Source organism: Neomonachus schauinslandi, chromosome 13, assembly GCF_002201575.2.
Source record: "Neomonachus schauinslandi chromosome 13, ASM220157v2, whole genome shotgun sequence".
Lineage (NCBI taxonomy): Eukaryota > Metazoa > Chordata > Mammalia > Carnivora > Phocidae > Neomonachus > Neomonachus schauinslandi.
Window position 1 is genome coordinate 93555797 of NC_058415.1, and position 20017 is coordinate 93575813.

Genomic DNA, 20017 nt, shown 5'->3' on the forward strand with positions numbered 1-20017 from the left:
TAGGCTCAGGGTACAGAGCCCTGCCCCTTGCCTTCGCTCACAACTCTGGGGCAGAGACGTTGTTCAAGTGGGACAGGTTCTCCTGGGGTGGAGGGGCAGCAAGCCGGAGGAGAGGAGGGACAGATTTGCATTTTGACAGTGCCAAGTCGGAAACGCTGTGGGACAAATATGCAGGCAGCAGCGGGGTCCCTGTGGCTTGAGCTCACAAGTGGGGTGTAAGTTACCGGCTGTGAGCACCCCGGGAGATGGCCCGTGGCAAGACGTATTGGGGCTAGAATCTTGGGGACTGTTGCCTTGAGCAGCAGGTATAGAAGGGGGGTCCCTGAAGGCTACCAGAGAGCTCATGTGGAATTGGTGCACAGTGCTGGAGCATGGGTGGGTCGTGCTCATACAGGTTCAGAGGGCAGGAAGGACTCAGAGACCACGGGAGGAAGAGCTGATGTCGTTAGCGGAGGCTAGCTGCACACTTCTGTCTGTTCAAACAGGACGAAGAGGAGATGGAAGAAGCAGCCAATCAGAAGCTTGCTCTGCAAAAGGCCAAAGAAGTGGCTGAAGTCAGTCCCATGTCTGCCGCCAACATCTCCGTTGCTGCTGCGTAAGGCTCTTGGGGGTGGGTTGCAGGGTTCTCACAGCTGGGTTCTCAGCAGGACACGCCTTCTGGGGGCTTCCTGAGAATCCCACGCATTGGCAGGAGCTCCTTAGGACACAGCCCACAGGAGCTGTGATGTGAGGGAATGGCTCCCCTCCGAGAGCAGCCTTTGAGGAGAGGGTTCCCCAGGAAAAGCCTCCATGGCTTCTCCCAGTTCGAGTCGAAGAAAGATGTGGCAATGCATGGCCCTCCCATCATGGGTAGGATTGGCTCTGACTTGCTCCTCAACAGTCTTGGGTGGCTCCAGGGCCCCTCGCTGGACAAAGACTGAGAGTCAGGGGTAAGGTGTCAATATGTCTGTTCTGTACTCAGCTTTTTAGGAATGTATTTTGTGAGCCAAAAGATTCTAGCTGGTACTTCAGCAGCCCATGAGACTTAATGCAGTTTCCCAAAATGTCTTCAAGGTTTCAGTACGGGGACAGAGGTCAAGGGGAAGCCTTGATGATGACAAAAGGTGAAGGCATTTGGGGAGGCTGGTCACCCCGAGGTTCAGCTGAGCCTCAAGGCACATTGCAGAACCACATCTGGCAGTATTAGGGCCCTCAGAGTTGGGACAGAGTGCCCAGCCCAGGGCCAAAGGCTGCAGGGTGCTGGGGGAGGTCACCCATGGGGCGCAGGGAGGAATGGGAAGGAGGGAGGAAGTCTGGCCTAGTATCAGGGTGGCTGTGAGAGAGCACCGAGGAGCTCTCCTTTTGTTGGGAGCTCGCTCTCTAGGCCAGGCTGAGTCTGCCTGGGACTGCTGACTTGTCTTCGGTGCCACGCCCACCCCACCACATACCTCCCATTCCCCGTGTGGATTCAGCTGGCCTCCCTCCCTCTCCCTGTTCCCCAGGAACAGCCACGGGCACATCTGTGGTGACGCATGCATCCGTGCTGCTGAGTGGGTGGATGGGTTTGCTGGGAGCGTGGGTGTGCTGGTCAGTGTGCACGATAGCAGCCCTGTTCTTGTCCAGCAGTCCCCAGGGTGATGGCCTGTTTCCTAGGAGGGCCTTTGCAGAGGACCTGCCCCTAAGCCAACCAGGAAGCCCTGGCCTCTGTGGGGGAGAAGAAGCTAGAGGAGGCCGCAGACCCCTGGGGCGCCCAGGCAGGGATGCAGGCGGCCTGCAGGTAGCCAGGCAGGACACAGCAGTCATTACGAAGACAGCTACTGGGGGGGCTCCGTGCTCAGTTGTCTGTGTTTTGTTTGGCCAATTCAACGACTTGGTCAGCCTGGTTCTGGGCTTGCTTTGAGGAGGTTGTGGTGACCTGGAAGATGGCCCCTTCTCCTGAACTTTGTAAACTGCTGGTGGTCTGCTTTAGCAGAGGGAACAGGTGAGCCTTTGACTTATTCATGGGCCTTGTGGGTTTCTGTTCAGCATTTGCCTTCTCTGCTCTTGGAGGTGAGTGCATCGTCCCATGGGCCCTATACCTGCCAGAGCTGCCTACGCCTTAGGGATGTATGGCAGGGCGTCCATTCCCATCGGGGCTGAGACCTCAGAGAGGCAGGTGCTGGGGCCCTCAGCACAACCATGGAGAACATGTCAGGCCACCAGGAAAGGTCTGGATGTTCTTCCTCTGCCCCTGTCCTCATCTGGGGACACTGCTATATAGGTACAAGGCTACAGACTGGTATACCCAGGCCCAGGGTGTATTACACCAGCCGTTGGCCTGATCACCATCTCGGTGCTTCTCTTCTCCTGGGTGGAGCTCCTGGGGCTACACAGGTGTTCTGCCTCACAGTGGGGCCTGAGCTTGGTGCCAGCTCATTCATGTCATGTCAGCCTGGGTGCGTGCAGGCCCTGGCTTCTGCGTTCCCCCTTCTTGGGCTAGCTATCAGTCCTGCAGGTTCTCCTGGGATGCAGCTTTAGGCCTTTGTCCCCTGTGGCATGTCCTCAGTCTGGCTCTGTCAGATGGCAGTCTGTCTGATGTGATCACTGAAGCTCCTGCACACTTCAGACCAGGTCTGAACTCCCGGGTGTGTGGGTGGTGGGTGTGTTGGTGTTTGCCCTCCTCTTTGTGTGGAGACCTCTGAGCACTGAAGGCCGAGGCTCAGAGCTCCTGGTGTCCGTCTGTCCTCTGTCTGTCCATTGCCCCCCACCCTCCCAACTGTTTCTGTTCTCCCCGTGAGTCGTGCTGGGTGAATGGGCAACGCCTGCTTCTTCCCCACTGCTGGGTTGGGGTGCGGGCGAGGCCCCTGAGTGACACTCATCTTGACCCAGCTCCGCGCAGCCATGCTGTGTGGTCTGTGAAGTGCGAGGACTGGTCCAGATGTTCTCTGTGATGCCTTGGATGCAGAGGGGCCCTTAGTGTCCTTGCTGTTTGAGAGGCTCCCCTGGGCTCTGTGCGGCTGCACTGAGCCTCCGTGCCCCCTCAGAGGGGTGTCCCTGTCCCTTGGAGTTGGGCTGCAGCCTCAGGTGACAGCCACTTCAGGCTCCTGGGAGGGAAGGGTCGCTAAGGTTGACATGGCCCTCCTGGTTCTCTGAGCTCGGTTACCCTTCTCCTCACCTGGACTTCTGAATGCTGGTATACACGCTCACCCACACTGTTCACTTACCTCACATGATTCAGTCCCCCTGACACTGTCACACACACTCATGCTCACACACGATCACACACACCTGGACTCTCACACATGTTCACATGAACACACATGCTCATTCACAGCCTCACACTCGTTCACACACATCCACACTCCTACACACCATATACGCACTCACACCCAGTCACACACTGATTTGCACACTCTTTCTCACACACGCACTTGCACAGACCCACACACCTGTTTGCATCCAGGACCTGCAGGTGGATGAGTTGCTCTGAGCTCCTCACAAATGTGTGTAGACTTGGCTTTGAGAAGGAGGAGCTGGGAAGTCATGTGGTCCTCCCCTGGGGAAACTACCTTAAAGGGGAATGATCATAGAGATTTTTGGCTTCTCTGTTGGTTTTGGAAAAGCTTCCTGAAAGTCACTGGGAAATGGCTGGAGTAACACCCGAGGGAAGTGGGTTGGTGATGTAGCCTGCTTGCCCCTGGGCGGGTCATGGTGAGCTGGAGGCACCTGGTTTAGAGCCTGAGGAGCCAAGGAGTTAGGTGGGCTAGGGCAGAGCAGGTGGTCAGGCAGCAGGGCTCAGGTAAAGCCCAAAGGTAAGGTGTTCTGTGTTAGCTGGCTTTGCCCCATCTCAAAGGCAAGGCAAATGCAGAGGTCATCCCACTATGGCCCTGTGGGAGCAGGACACCAAATGGCAGGGGAGAGCCATTTGGAATTTAGGGACACATGGTGCTGGCTCTTTCCAACCCCACTGCCCTTCGTGGGGCAGAGTGTGCTGAGCTGTAGTGGATGGGCCCCCAGATTGCAGCTTCTTGTCTTCCAGCCATGGTGGGGTGTGCCGTGTTCTTTTCAGTGTCACTGTTCCGTCGGATGCTCGTTCTTTCTCAACTTCTCTTTTACCCCGAGGTCTCAGCTGGTGCCCGTTCTGATGGAAGCGTCCCTGGCCTCCTGCCCAGATGCATACTGCAGCCTGTGCCCTGACCTGACGTGGCTTAAACGTGTTCTGTGTCCCTTAGAACCCTCTCTGGTTTTCTCACTTTTCTTTTGTTCTGTTTTTTGCATGTGCAGTTTTGTAAAGCACACTCGAGGTGCTGCATCTCGCAGCTCATCTGTCTCCAGCGTAAACTCACCGTGAGTTGCTCGGCTAGGACACCATCTGTGCTTCATGGCAGCTACACGCGAACCTCCCTCCACTCCTAACTGCTTTTCCACCTCAAATCACTCGCTTCAGGGGCAGCTCCAGGAAAGCCTTCTGCAGCTGCTGGGGGACGGTGGGCATGCTTCCTGACATTCCCAAGTCCTGCTCACGGGCATCAGACTCTGAGTTCAGCCCCTCCTCCTCTCCCTCCTGGTCCTCTTGTCTGCTGTCTGTCCACGTGCCGTCTCTCTGGCGTCTTGAGCATGTATCTGCTTCTCCTGAGGTGGCCGTTGCTGGGCACCAATGGGCGCTGTCTCCTTGTGGTTCCCACGAGGTAGAGTGTTCAGTAGGACTCATTGAGGACATTCGTGGGGTCCTCCTGCCCCCTCCCTTTTTGACTTGGGAGGGGATGTATCTGTGATCCTTAGGAAGTTGTCCTAGCAAGAGCAGAGCTGCTGTCTCATGTTAGACCAGCCAGAGCCTGAGTAGAGCCACAGAAACCCGTGTGTCCCTCTTGGAGGTGACACCATTCTGACTGGGGAAGTGGTCTTGGGATGCTTGCCTCCAGGGGCTTCCTCTCAAGGGTGAGACCAACTGCTGCAGGTGAGAAGTCCCTGGAGTGGTTGGGTGTGGTCCACCCACCTGGATGGGGGTAGCCAGGTGTCCTCTCTGGGTCTCGGTGGTGTGGGAGCTCTTGCCCTCTCTGAGCCACTTGCTCCCTACTCAGCCAGCATAGACCTCAGGTGGGCTTGCTCACAAGCACTTGGAGCTGCTGGCTATTGGGTCCCTGATGTCTCACAGGGTAAGAAAGTTGGGCCCCGGATGACTGATCACAGGTGGAGTAAGATGTGGTTGTAGGTACTGATGGTGTCACAGTGAGGGCTGCTTCACATTGTCAGCAGCTTTGGGGAACTGGCTCTTTCAGCCCAGAGACCTCAAAGCAGGGCCATGCCACTGAGGCTCCTTTTTGGGCCCTGCAGGCATCCACAGTGCCTGGGTTGGGTGTGACCGAATAGGGCTATACCAGCAAGCTGGGGTCGAGACATTGTGGGAGCAGCTCCCCCATGTGACTCCTTAAAGAGCCTTTTTAAATAAGGACTTCGTCTGGATTATTGTCACTCTGTGTCAGATGGTGGCCTGACACTCGCTCGCATATCCTTGCTGCTTGTGAACTCGGTGGAGAGGTGCAGAATGAGAGACCAGGGGTGGCCACACTACTTTATGGGCCAGACAGAGCAAGGACAGGACAGCAACAAGGTGGGTGCAGGTCGACTCAGACGCCAACAAGGAGGGGAGGCCTGGTGCACGGACTCAGAGACACACCCAGAGAGGAAGCCAGGACATCACCGAGTGGTGGGTAGGTACAGACCTTTTCAGGTGGCATTATGGCCCAGAGAGGGAGAGAGACCCAGCAGGAGCAGGGCCAGGTGGGGCCATGTGACCCCAGCTGCTCAGTGTCTTGCTCCCCTGGGAAGTTCTAGGAGAGTCTGCCAGCCCTGTGGTACCCTCTACTTCAGTGGACAAGTCACCTCTTTGTGAAGCTTAGCTGGTCTCTGGGCGAGAAGGAGCTGTGGCTAGGGTCAGGTTGAGGGCAGAACCATGTCATCAGGAGCCCATCCTTACCTGAGCTCCCAGCCACCACACTGTCCCCCGTCTTTATTGCCTGTCTGTTCTGACGGAGAACTGGCATCTAACACTAACTCTGCCGACCAAATGGCGCGGAGTCCAGGTCTGTGTCAAGCTGCTGGACTGGCCATCAGCCCTCATGGGCTCCTATCATCCATTTCACATGGTTCAGCATTGTTCAGAGTTTGGTCCTTTGTCTTGGTGCCAGGCTGGGATGGGTAGGTCCCCTGGGCTCTAGATTGAAGTCCAAGAAACAGAAGGTGGTGGGTCTGTTGCAAGGTGTCTCCGGGAGCAGGGAAGCTCAGCTTGGATGTGTCAGAGGAGGCGGGTCAGGGCCTGGCGTGGCAGTCGAAGGTGTCAGTTAGCAGATGGCCAGAGAGGCCAACACTTGTCCCCCAGCCTTGCCCTGCCTGCCCACCATATGGGCTCCCAGGTGAGGGGTAGACATGGTGCTCTTCTGCTTTCATACTTTTGAGGCACTCCCCACACTGGAGCCTGGACTTCACCTCCAAAGGGGCAGGATTCGGCATCACACACTTTGTGCAGGCCAGCTGCAGGGGTTGGGCTTTTCCCACACCTGGCCACCTCTGACTCTGCAGGTCAGCATGGTGCTCAGTGGGTCAGGGCCCTGCTGCTGGTGGCCTGCCCAGGCTGGGCCCTGCTCTGGGGCCCCCCAGGCTGTGACCCTGTGCTGTCAGTGTGGTTGGGGTGTGGCCAAGGCCTCACCTCTGCAGATACCTTTTTTCTGTTTTGCCTTTGCGTGAGTCTGATCCTGGCTGCGTCAGTGACGTGCTGTGGGGCCCTCTATGAGTCATGCCTTCTGGCTCGGTGTCTTCATCTGTGAAATAGGGACAAGAGGTAGTTGTGAGGGTTGGATGAGATGGGCACTGCAGCCCACAGCCCAGTGGGGCTCTGAATACAGATGCCACCACCACCACCACGGTGGGTCCAGAAACCTCCAGAGGCTGAAGGACAAGACTCCGGCCTCAGATGAGGTTTCCGCTTGGCCAAGGTGGGACTGGGGTCGCCTAATTTGGAGGCCTTACTCAGCACGGATTCCAGAATGCAAAGGGCTGTGGCGCCCCACATGTGACCCTGTGGGTGAGGCTGGAGGGTGGTCAGCCCTTCGGTAGCCTGTGCAGTGAGGGCTGAGACTGAAGCACAGGCTAGTCCTGGTGTTGGAGGGCTCCTCTCTGCCCTGGTGGATGGAAGGGGCTCTCTGTGGAGCCAGGAGAGTGGAGGGCACTGAGGAGGTAGCATGTCTAGCGCTAGACCTAACTGCTGGGCTGCTGGGAGCAAGTGGTCACTGAGCCGAGGGGCAGCTGCCCGGATGGGGCTGACCACCTTAGGGAGCAGTCACAGCTTACCCTTTGCCCCTGATAGGGCCCACTGCCCCTGGACCCTTGCTCCCTGGGCTGCTGCCTGCCCTGTCCTGAGGACCCACCTCTTCTCAGGGCCTCTCACAAACAGCCCTGTCTCCTTCTGGCCAGTGGCTGTTTTTCTGGAAGTGGAGATGGAGAAGCCCCTTCCTGGGCAGCTCTGCTCTATGCTGCAGCAAGGCCAATGCCCCAGGGCTGCTGCAGAGGGCTCCCTGCCTCCTGCCTCTTCCTCAGTCCTGCCCCATTTGGATGCTGATCCCCCTCCTCTCCCCATGTTGGCCTTCCTGGCCAGCAGCCCACCTGCCCTGGAAGCCTGTCTGCCACCTCACGCTGGTGCCTATCATTCCCACTGCCCTGCATCCCTTGGCCAAGGGCCCCTGTACACCTGCTCAAGGGTGGCCTTGAGCCCCCCACCCCGACCCCCAGGCTGGTGCTCTCACAATCTCTGGGATCCTGATGGGGTGGGGGCGGTGCTGGATTCTTGTTACCCTGCGTATCCCCTACTTGTTCTGCACCGATTGCCAGGGGTCTCGAGGGCTCCGGCCACCCCTCCTCCCTCCCTCTCCTCCCTGCGCCCACTCTGCCACCCCTCCATCGCTGCGTCCATCTGTGGCTTCCCCTGGGAGGCAGAGAGGTCGGAGGGCGGCGCAGGGGGCGGCCGCTCACCGCCGGTCTCCCCACAGCAGGCCGCAGAACTCGGCCAAGGCGCGCTCGGTGTGGGAGCAGCGCGCCAGCCAGCTGCGGCTGCAGAACCTGAGGGCCAGCTGCGAGGCGCTGTACAGCGAGATGGACCCCGAGGAGAGGCTGCGCTACGCCACCACGCGCCACCTGCGGCCTGACATGAAGACGCACCTGGACCGGCCGCTCGTGGTGGAGCTAGGCCGCGACGGGCCGCGGGTCGCCTCGGGAGGCAAGGCCCGGCCCGAGGGCCCGGAGGCTGCCGAGGGCGCGGACCCGCCGCGCAGGCACCACCGGCACCGCGACAAGGCTGCGGCCCCGGCCCCGGCCCCGGCCCCGGCCCCGGCGGCAGCGGGGGAGGACAGGGTGGACGCGCCGAAGGCCGAGGGCGGGGAGCCCGGGGCTCGGGAAGAGCGCGCGAGGCCGCACCGCAGCCGCAGCAAGGAGACCCGGAGCGAGCGCGGCCGCGGCCCGGGCCCCGAGGGCGGCCGGCGCCACCACCGGCGCGCCTCCCCAGAGGAGGCGGCCGAGCGGGAGCCGCGGCGCCACCGCGCGCACAGGCACGCACCCGCCCAGGGCAAGGAAGGCGGCGCGGCCAAGGGCGAGCGGCGAGCGCGCCACCGCGGCGGCCCCCGGGCCGGCCCCAGGGAGGCCGGGAGCGGGGAGGAGCCGGCGCGGCGGCACCGGGCCCGGCACAAGGCGCTGCCCACGCACGAGGATGTGGAGAAGGAGGCGGCGGAGAAGGAGGGCGAGGCCGAGGACCAGGACAAGGAGAAGGAGCTCCGGAACCACCAGCCCAAGTGAGGAAGTGCGCATGCGGATGGTGGGCGGAGCCGCTGGCCGGGGAGGGGGCTGGGGTGGGCGGGGTCCACAGGGCTCAGGGTGCAGAGCTGCCCCGCGGCACCTGTTCTGGCTGGTCCTCCCCGCCCTCTGTTTCCAGCTCTCTGCGGCGGTGGCAGTCCTGCCTTGTTGGGGGTGACGTGTAGAATGCTTAAAACTGTGTGGGGGGCAGGGTGTGCTCAGTGAATGTCAGCCATTATTCTAAGGTACCCAGGTGGGAAAGAGGGCATGGGGAAATTGTTGGGAGTGGTTTGGGACATGTTGGCGTGGGAAGAGCATAGTGGCCCACGGAAAAGAGAAAATTGGGGAGAGACTGAGGAAGGCCTGAGGAGGCCACTGGGCCAATGGTAGAAGAGAATAGGGCCAGGCTGGGTGGCCACGGCACAGAGGGCCTCCTACCCTTCCGCAGCTGGGCCAGGATCTGACTCTGACTCTGTGAGAAACCTGGGGTAACAGGAGCCCCCAGGCAAAGGCCACCAGCCTCCCAGAGCTCATGCAGCTGGAGATGACCGCTCAGGATCAGCCCAGTCCAGGCACTGTCTTTGTGCAGAGCTCTGTGTTGGGCCTTTTGGTCTGGTGGGGCTCTAGGTGGAGTAGCTTAGGGAAACATCCTCTTACAGGCTTCTTCATTCTGCAGACAGTTCCCTTTCTATACATATTGTGATGCTAGCCATGCCTGGTCTTGTGCCAGGGACAGACAGGTGAGTCAGCCCCATTTTACCCTTCAGACCTAAAAACACAGAAATGTACAAAGTGATAAAAACCATATGAAATGCCAGAGTAGCAGAGGACGTGGTCAGGGATTTATTTGGTCTGGATAGGGGCATAAGGAGCTGGATTTTGCAGACTGAATAGCAGTTTGGGGCCGAATCAGACTCTGATGTGCATTCTTGGTTGCAGGGAGGCACACTGTGACCTGGAGGCCAGTGGGATAATGGGTGTGGGCCCTGTGCATGCATTGCCCAGCACTTGTCTACAGAAGGTGGAGGAACAGCCAGAGGATGCAGATAATCAGCGGAATGTCACACGGATGGGCAGTCAACCGTCGGACCTGAGTGCTACTGTGCATATCCCAGTGACGCTGACCGGCCCTCCTGGGGAGACCACAACTGTTCCCAGTGAGTATCTCCCCGTATTAGCGGGGCAGGGCCCACCTTGTGTAGGCCCAGTTTGCTCCCCCGCCCCCCCAACCCCTTCATGACAGCTGCTTGGGGACAGAGCATGCCTGTGTGAGAGGAAGTCCTTTGTGGTCAGTGTCTGTGCCTTGATGCCTCATTGTTTCCCAGTGGCCCAGAGGAACACTGTTACCCTTACATACTATTACACGTCACTTAAGCTCTATTCTCCTCCCTTCCAAAAATATTACCAGCTCGGTGCCAGGCATGGTGTTAGAGGAGTGCTGGGGGACAGCAGGATGGAGCAAGGCCAGGGCTGCCCTTGTGGGGCTCACAGTCTCATCAGGAAGACAGACCTCAGGACAGTCATGACTCTTCATAGTCATGTGAAAGTTGCTACAGACCATGGCCCCAGACTTGATGGAGGCTGACAACTAGCCGGTGGTCTTCCCACGACTTATGTGCCTTATGATTCCTGCTCTAAGGTCCCCACAGGCCTTTGCCTAAGCCCTTTTCTTCTTCCACTCACTCACTCACTCACTCACACATTCATGAGCTCCTGACCATGTGCAGGCACCGAGGAGGATACAGGGTGAACAAGATGCTGTTCCTGTCTTCAGGTCACTCCGTCTAGTAGGGAGAGACCTGTAGGGATCAAATACAGTTCCCTCACACTGTGTGTAGAAGGTGTCTAGACGTCTTGGGAGCACCAAAGACAGAGAAAGCATTCCAGGGGAGAGGGAGAGGCCACGGAAGCAGAGCTGACATGCAAGGCCAGATGAAGATTTCCTCAAGAAGACCAGGTCACAAGATGCCTGCCTGTGTTTGCAGATGGGTCCACACACACAGGCGTGTGCATATGCCCCTTATCTCTTGCGCAGGTGCGCTTATCTGGGGCCTGTGAACCAGTGTACGATGCTAGGGGTAGCAGTGGGAGGTGGCCAGCTCTGGCTGCTTAGGCTCCCCTCCTCCTCGCTTCCTTGGGAGAAAGCTTTCCCTGGCCCATTCTCTTGTTTCACCTCTCACGGATACTAATGGGTCTGTCTTCCCAGACTCCTGGAAAGCAACCCCCTGGTCTGAATCTCTCTGGCTAAGCTTGAGGATGAGCCCAGGGTTCCCACCTGGCTTTTGTCCATGAGTCAGTGAAGCCCCTCCTCCCCAACGCTTGGCAACCACTGATCTTTTTAGTGTTTCTATAGTTCTGCCTTTTCTAAAATGTCATATATTTGGAATCATACAGTGTATAGCCTTTTCAGATTGGATTCTTTCACTTACCAGTATGCATTTAAGGTTCCTCCATGTTTTTTCATGGCTTGATAGCTCATTTCTTTTTAGTGCTGAATAGTATTCCATTGTCTGGATGTACCACAGTTTATCCATCCACCTATTGAAGGATATCTTGGTTGCTTCCAAATTTTGGCAATTACGAATAAAGCTGTTATAAGCATTTATGTTCAGGATTTTGTATGGACATTCATTTCAACTCATTTGGGCATATAGCTAAGAGCATGACTGTTGGATTATAAGGTAAGATTGTGTTTAGCTTTGTGAAAAACTGGCGAACAGTTTTACAAATTGGCTGTATCATTTTGCATTCCCACCAGCAATGAATGAGAATTCCTGTTGCTTCACATCTTCTCCAACATCTGGTATTGTCAGTCTTTTGTATTTTTGCCATTCTAATAAGTATGTAATGGTATGTCATTGTTCTATTTTGCAATTCCCTATTGACATATGACATTGAGCATCTTTTAATATGCTTGTTTGTCATCTGTATATCTTATTTGGTGAGATACCTGTTCATATCTTTTGCTGACTTTTTAATTTTCTTATTTGAAAAAAAATTGAGACTTAATTTTTTAGAGAGCAGTTTAAGGTTCAAAACAGAGAGGAAGGTACAGAGAGTTCCCCTTACTCTGTGCCCCCCACACATACATAGCCTCCCCCATTACCAACATTCCCCACCAGATGATGCATTTGTTACCAAGGATGAATCTACACTGACACATCATAATCACCCGAAGTCTGTAGTTTACCTTAGGGCTCACTCTTGGTGTTGTACATTCTATGGGTTTGGACAAATGTACAATGACATATATCCGTCATCATAATAGGATACAGAGTATTTGCACTGCCCTAATAATTCTCTGTGCTCTGCCTATTCATCCCTCCCCCTCCCCAACCTTTAGCAACCACTGATCTCTTTACTGACCATTGTTTTGCCTTATTCAGAATGCAATATATTTGGAATCATACAGTACATAGCCTTTTTAGATTGGTTTCTTTTGCTTACCTATATATATTTAAGGTTCTTCCATGTCTTTTCATGGCTTGAAAGCTCATTTCTTTTTGGCACTGAATAATATTTCCATTGTCTGGTGTTCCACAGTTTATCCATTCATCTACTGGAGAACATCTTGGGACCTTCTAAATTTTGGCAATTTTGAATAAAGCTGTTAAAAACATCTGTGTGCAAGATTTTGTGTGAACTTGCTTTCAACTTCTTTGGGTAAATACCAAGGAGAGTAATGGCTGGATCATATGGCAAGAGTATGTTTAGTTTTGTAAGAAACCACTGAACTGTCTATACCACTTTGCATTTCCACTAGTAACGTATGAGAGTTCCCATTACTCCACGGCCTTGCCAGCATTTGGCATTGTCAGTGTTCCAGATTTTGGCCATTCTGTAAGTGTGTAGTGGTATCAAATTGTTTTAATTTGCATTTCCCTAATGATGTGTGATGTGGAACATTGTTTTTATATACTTATTTGCAATCTGCATTATCTTCTTTTTTTTTTTTTTTTAAAGATTTTATTTATTTATTTGAGACAGAGAGCATGAGAGGGAGGAGGGTCAGAGGGAGAAGCAGACTCCCTGCCGAGCAGGGAGCCCGATGCGGGACTCGATCCCGGGACTCCAGGATCATGACCTGAGCCGAAGGCAGTCGCTTAACCAACTGAGCCACCCAGGCGCCCTGCATTATCTTCTTTAGTAAGGTGTCTGTTAAGATCTTCGGCCCATTTTTTAATTAGGTTGTTTTCTTATTTTCGATTTTTAAGAGTTCTTTGTAAATTTTAGATAACACTTTTTTTTAATCAGATGTGTTTTTTGCAGATTTTTTCTCCCATCTGTGGCTCATCTAATTGTTCTCTTGACATTGTCTTTCACAGAGCAGAATTTATTAATTTTAGTGAAGTCCAGCTGATCCATTATTTTTTTTTCATGGATCATATCTTTGGTGTTGTATCTAAAAAGGATCATCATCGGGGCGCCTGGGTGGCTCAGTTGGTTAAGCGACTGCCTTCGGCTCAGGTCATGATCCTGGAGTCCCGGGATCGAGTCCCACATCGGGCTCCCTGCTCGGCAGGGAGTCTGCTTCTCCCTCTGACCCTCCTCCCTCTCATGCTCTCTGTCTCTCATTCTCTCTCTCTCTCAAATAAATAAATAAAATCTTTAAAAAAAAAAAAAGATTAAAAAAAAAAAGGATCATCATCAATAAGGTCATTTAGGTTTTCTCCTATGTCATCCCCTAGGAGTTTTACAGTTTTGCATTTCACATTTAGGCTTATGAGCCATTTTGACTTAACTTATGTGAAGAGTATAATGTCTATGTCTATATTCATTTTTGCATGTGAACGTCCAGTTGTTCCTAGCACCAGTTGTTGAAGAGATGATCATTGCCCCGGTGATTATCTTTCCTTCTTTATCAATGATCAGTTGACTATATTTCTGGGGTCTATTTCTGAGCTATCTATTCTGTTCTGTTGTTCTATTTGTCTGTTCTTTCACTGATACGATACTGTGTTGATCACTGTAACTTTATAGTGAGTCTTAAAGTTGGGTGGCACTGGTCCTCTAACTTTGTTCATCTCCTTCTATATGGAAGCGTTGGCTGTTCTGGATCTTTTGCTTCTCTATATAAACTTTTGCTCGCTATATAAATAATTTTGCTGATATCCATAAAATAACTTGATGAGATTTTGATTGGGATTGCATTAAATCCATAGGTCAAGTTGGGAAGAACTAGCACCTTGACAATATTGACTCTTCCTGTTCATGAACATGGAACATTTCTGTCTTTATTTAGTTCTTTGATTTCATACACCAGAGTTTCAGTTTTCTATGTGTAGATCTTGTAGATATTTTGTTAGATTTATACTTAAGAATTTCATTTTGGGGGGAGCTAATATAAATGATACTGTGCTTTTAATTCCAAATTTCACTTATTTATTGTTGATAAATAGGAAAGTAATTGACTTTGGTGTATTAACCTTGTATCCTGAAACCTTGCTAAAATCACATTTAGTACCAGGAGTTTTTTGTTGATTCTTTTGGATTTTCTATATAGATATCACCTTATCTGTGAACAAAGACAGTTTTATGTCTTCCTTCCCAATTTGTATATGTTTTATTTCCTTTTCTTGCCTTATTGCATTAGCAAGGACTTCCAACATGATGTTGAAAGGAGTGGTGAGAGGTGACACCCTTGCCTTGTAGACCTGATCTTAGTGGGAAAATTTCAAGTTTCTCATCATTAAGTATGAGGTGAGCTGTAGGTGTTTTGAAGATAGTCTTTTATCAAGTTGGGAAGTTCCTTTCTATTCCTAGTTTACTGAGAGGTTTTATGATGAATGGGTTTGGGATTTTGTCAAATGCTTTTTTCCATCTATTAATATGATCAAGTGACTTTTCTTCTTTAATCTGTTGATGTGATCTTTCAATGATTTTCAAATGTTGGAAGAACCTTGAATACCTGGGACAGATCCCACTTGGTTATGGTATATAATTCTTTTTATACTTTTTGGGATTTGATTTGCTAATACTTTGTTAAGAATTTTTGTGTCTATTTTCATGAGAGATATTAGTCTATAGTTTTCTTGTAATGCCTTGTCTGGTTTTGTTACTAGGGTAATGCTGATCTCATAAAATGAGTTAGGAAGTACTCCCTTTGCTTCTGTCCTTTGAAAGAGATTGTTGGGGCGCCTGAGTGGCTCAGTCATTGAGCGTCTGCCTTCGGCTTAGGTCATGATCCCAGGGTCCTGGGATCAAGCCCCGCATCAGGCTCCCTGCTTGGCGGGGGGCCTGCTTCTCCCTCTCCCACTCCCCCTGCTTGTATTCCTGCTCTCTCTCTCTTTCTCTCAAATAAATAAATAAAATCTTAAAAAAAAAAAAAAAGATTGTTGACAACTGGTATAATTTCTTCCTTAAATGTTTGGTCGAATTCATCAGTGAACCCATCTGGGTGGGCCTGGTGCTTTCTGTTTTGGAAGGTAGTTAACTTATGAATTAATCTCTTTAATAGATAGACGCCTATTTACATTGTCTGTTTCTTCTTGTGTGAGTTTTGATAGATTTGTCCTTCCAAGGAATTGGTCCATTTCATGTAAGTTATTGAATTTGTGGGCGTAGAGTTGTTCATAGTGTTCTTCTATTATCCTTTTCATCTTCATGAGATCAGTAGCGATGTCCCCTCTTTTATTTCTTATATTAATGATTTGTGTTTTCCTTCTTTTTTCTTAGTTAGCCTAAAATAGAGATTTATCTGTTTTAATGATCGTTTCTTTGAAAAGATTTGCATTGGTTTTGTTGATATTCTTTATTTTCTGTTTTCAATTTCACTGATTTCTGCTCTAATTCTTTTTTTTCTTTTTCTTTTTTTAAATTTCTTTGAGAGGGAGAGGGATAGGTGGAGGGGCAGAGGGAGAGGGAGAGAGAGAATCTTAAGCAGGCTTCACGCCCAGCTTGGGCAACCTGTGGCTTGATCTCATGACCCTGAGATCATGACCTGAGCCGAAAATCCAGTTGGACACTTAACCAGCTGAGCCACCCACATGCCCCACTGCTCTAATTCTTATTATGTCTTTTCTTTTGCTTACTTTTATTTTTATTTTATTTTTTTATTATGTTATATTAGCCACCATATAGTACATCATTAGTTTTTGATGCAGTGATCCACGATTCATTGTTTCTTTTGCGTACCTTTAATGGTTTTTTTTTTTCCCTACAGTGGGAGCTTAGATTACTGATTTTAGATCTTTCTTTTCTAATATATGCATTCAGTGCTATAAATTTTCTTGTAAGCATTGCTTTTCCTGCATCCAACAAACTGATAAGTTGTGTTTTCATTTTCATTTAGTTAAAAATATTTTTATATTTATCTTGAGATTTCCTCTTTGACCCATGTGTTACTTAGCAGTGTGTTGTTTAATTTCTACATATTTGGGGACTTTCCAGTTATCGTTCTGTTATAATTTCTAGTTTAGTTCCATTGTAGTCTGAGAACAGACATTTTTGCCCACTTTTTAATTAGATTGTTTTCTAATTATTGAGTTTTAAGATTCCTTTCTATGTTTTGGATACCAGTCTTTTATCAGATATGTGGTTTGCAAATGATTTCCCCCAGTTTGTGGCTTGTCTTTTCATTCTCTTGTTGTCTACTGTTTCTGATTATTACTGGTGCAAGGGTTAATTTGGTTTCTGTCATGGCTTCTGCTAGGTGCAGAAATCTAAGCTATTGACTTTTTTTTTCCCCCCAAAGATTTTATTTATTTATTTGACAGAGAAAGAGAGAGAGAGCACAAGCAGGGGGAGCAGCAAGGAGAGGGAGAAGCAGGCTCCCCACAGAGCAAAGAGCCCGATGTGGGGCTCAATCCCAGGACCCTAAGATCATGACCTGGGCCGAAGGCAGATGCTTAACCGACTGAGCCACCCAGGCACCCTAGGCTATTGACTTTTATATGTCAGTTTTGTATCCTACTACTTTCCTGAACCCTCAAATTGTGCATTTGTTTTAGCATTGACTCTTGGATTTTTTTCCCCAAGTATATTTTCAAAACTTCTACAAATATAGTTCTAACTATTTCTTTCCTATCTTGGACCTCTCATTGTTTGCTTTTTAAAAAAAATTTAAAATTTTTTTGCATGATTGCACTGGCTAATACACTGTCAGGTAACAGTGGAGTTAGTGGTCACCCTTACCTTGTTTCTGCCTGTACTAAATAAGATTCTAATTTTGGGCTTGAGAGGTGTGTGTGTGTGTGTGTGTGTGTGTGTGTATGTAAGTAAAATCAAGGTACAGTACTCATTAATTCCTATTTCAATAAGTATTTGTCTGGAGTAGATGCTGAATTTTGTTGAAGGCCTTTTCAGCACCCTAGACATCATACATTTTCCCCCTTAAATATGGGGATTTATAGTAATGAACTTTCTGCTATTGAACTGTCTTTGCGATCTTAGAATAAGCCCCACTTAGTTAACATTTTTTTTAAAGATTTTTATTTTTAAGTAATCTCTACATTCAGTGTGGGGGTTGAACTCACAACCCCAAGATGAACAGTCATATGCTCTACCGACTGAGCTAGCCAGGCACCCCAGTTAACATATTTTTTAATGTGATGTTACAGTCTGTTAATAATTTATGTAGGATCCTTGGATTGATGCTTTTTACTGACACGAATTCTTTTAGGGTTCCCAGACCCAATTCCAACATGGAAGGGTCCGCTCCCACCCAGGACCTAGCAATTCTCAGACACCAGTAGGGTGTCTGAGAATTCAACTCATTTCTGATACTGCCTACCAGTAGATAGCATCAGGTTCCACAGCTTAAGGGTTCAGTCCCATAAGACTGCCTCCCATGCTCCACTCAGACACTAGTCAGAAGTCCCAGGCTGTTACGTGTGCTTCTGACCTAACAGCTACAGATTGGAGGTTCCAACACCTCCTCCTTAAGTTCTTTAATTTCCTCACAGAACTCAGGGAAACACTTATGTTTACCATTTTGTTAAAGGATATGATAAAGGATAAGAATCAATAGCTAGATGAAGAGATACATAGGGTGAGGTCTGGGGAAAGGGTGTGGAGCTTCCATGCCCTCTATTGGCATGCCACTCTTCCCAATCTCCACCTGTTCACCAACCCAGAGGCTCTCTGAACCCAGTCTTTGGGTTTTTATGGAGGCTTTGTTGCAGTCCTGATTTACTAAGTCATTGGCTGTTGGTTGATTCATCCTCCAGTCTCTATTCCCTCCCTGGAAGTCAGCGTTGGGGCTGAACGTCTCAACCCTCTAATCATGTGGTTAGTCCTCCTGGCAACCAGCTCCCACCCTTGGGTGGAGTCCAGAAGTCACCTTCATTAGTAACAGGATACCCATGTCCCCTTTATGGCTCTGAAGCGTTCTCAGGAACTGTGTATGAAGGCCAAATGCATCTGAGAAATACATTGTGGTCATCTGAGTGACCAAATATGTATTTCTTGTAAATCATTATATTGCATATTTTATTTTATTTATTATTTTTAAAATCTAAATTCAACTAACATATAATGTATTATTGGTTTCAGAGGTGTAGAGGTCAGTGATTCATTAGTCTTATATAATTGCATATTTTAAAGTGAGATGTATTCTGTAGCTTTCTTATCCTATGTTCAAGTATCATAAGGTTTAGATATGAATGTTATATAATTCCCTTATTTTTAACTTCATTAATCCATTACTGAAAATTAAATGTTGTAGTGTTTCCATTTCCTATCATTTTAAATGGGAAAATTATAATGTACTATAAAAATTATAATGTATTAAAGTTGGTTGTACTCAAAATCCCCAGTTAATTTTTAAAAATATAACTGGGGTGCCTGGGTGGCTCAGTCAGTTAGGGGTCTGACTCTTGATTTCGGCTCAGGTCATGATCTCAGGGTTGTGAGATTGAGTCCCGTGTTGGGCTTCACGGTCAGTGGGGAGTCTGCTTGAGATTTTCTCCCTCTGCCACTCCCCCTGCTTGTGCTCTCTTTCTCTCTCTCTCTCTCTCAAAATAAATAAATAAATCTTTAAAACTATAAGTAAAGCACAAACGCTGAAAAGTAAAAGCTATCATATTAGGATACAAAATGCTTAGCACATTGTTCCCTGATCACCACAGTTAAAAAAGCTGTTAACAAGCAGTTGCTTTGGACACCTCCTTTGTTGAAGCTTATTGTAATTTTCAAAAACATCCACACATGGGGCACCTGGGTGGCTCAATTGTTAAGTGTCTGCCTTTGGCTCAGGTCATGATCCCAGAGTGCTGGGATCGAGTCCTGCATCGGGCTCCCTGCTCGGCGGGAAGCCTGCTTCTCCCTCTCCCACTTCCCCTGATTGTGTTCCCTCTCTTGCTGTGTCTCTCTCTGTCAAATAAATAAATAAAATCTTAAAAAAAAATCCACACATAATTCTAATAGTCAACCAACTGAACTTGAAATCTTGGCTGAGAGTTTTTCCCTACATTTTTTTTGGCTAAAAATATATTGAGGGGCGCCTGGGTAGCTCAGTCAGTTAAGCAGCTGGCTCTTGATTTCTGTTCAGGTCAGGATCTCAGAGTCCTGGGATTGAGCACTGGGTCTGGCTCTGCGCTCAGTGGGGAGTCTGCTTCCTCTCCCTCTGCCCCTCCTCCCCAGCTCTCTCTCTTTCTCTCTCAAATAAATAATCTTTTAAAAAAATGTTATATTGGGTTTGGGGGAATATACAAAATGTTATATTGTAATGCGAGATACATGTTTTCCTGAAGTGAGGGTATTATAAAATTGAGGGGCACTTTATGGGGAAAGTTAACCCGAGGTGGTCTATATGTTATACCTCTTACTGATTCACAAGAAGAATTAGAACGTTTTCTTTTCCTTTTCTGGGATAGTTTAGCGTTAGGATTGCTTGTTTGGTTAGAATTCCCTTGTGAAATCATCTGGCTCTGGTTTCATTGTGAAGGGCAATTCTTTGATAATTTCTCTATTCTGTATGGGTATTGTCTGTTTAAATTTCTTATCTCCTGAGATCTGTTTGGTAAATTACAATTTCTTTAGACATGATCATTTGATCTAGGTTTTCCAATTTATGTATATATAGTTATGCAAAGAAGTGGCTTAAGTTTTTTAAAAAATTTCCTCTGTTTTTCCTCCCTTGTCATTTTTTTGTCCTGTGTATTTTATGTTTTCCTCTTTTTTTCCCTTGATTAGATTAGTGATTTATATATTTTGTAGGTTTTCATAAAAAGAACCAGCATTTTATTTTATTTATTAGTTCTACTGTGGTTTTGATTTTTAA

General features: G+C 49.4%; 1 protein-coding gene across 1 annotated transcript in view; it reads left to right on the forward strand.

Annotated features, from left to right (window-relative positions):
- Nucleotides 1–20017, forward strand: part of CACNA1B (calcium voltage-gated channel subunit alpha1 B) — a 183650-nt gene that overhangs the window by 85799 nt on the left and 77834 nt on the right. The window contains exons 18-20 of the mRNA XM_021691077.1: nucleotides 486–595; nucleotides 8004–8795; nucleotides 9736–9953. Of these exons, the coding sequence (XP_021546752.1) occupies nucleotides 486–595; nucleotides 8004–8795; nucleotides 9736–9953 (1120 nt within the window). The remainder of the gene's footprint in view (nucleotides 1–485; nucleotides 596–8003; nucleotides 8796–9735; nucleotides 9954–20017) is intronic.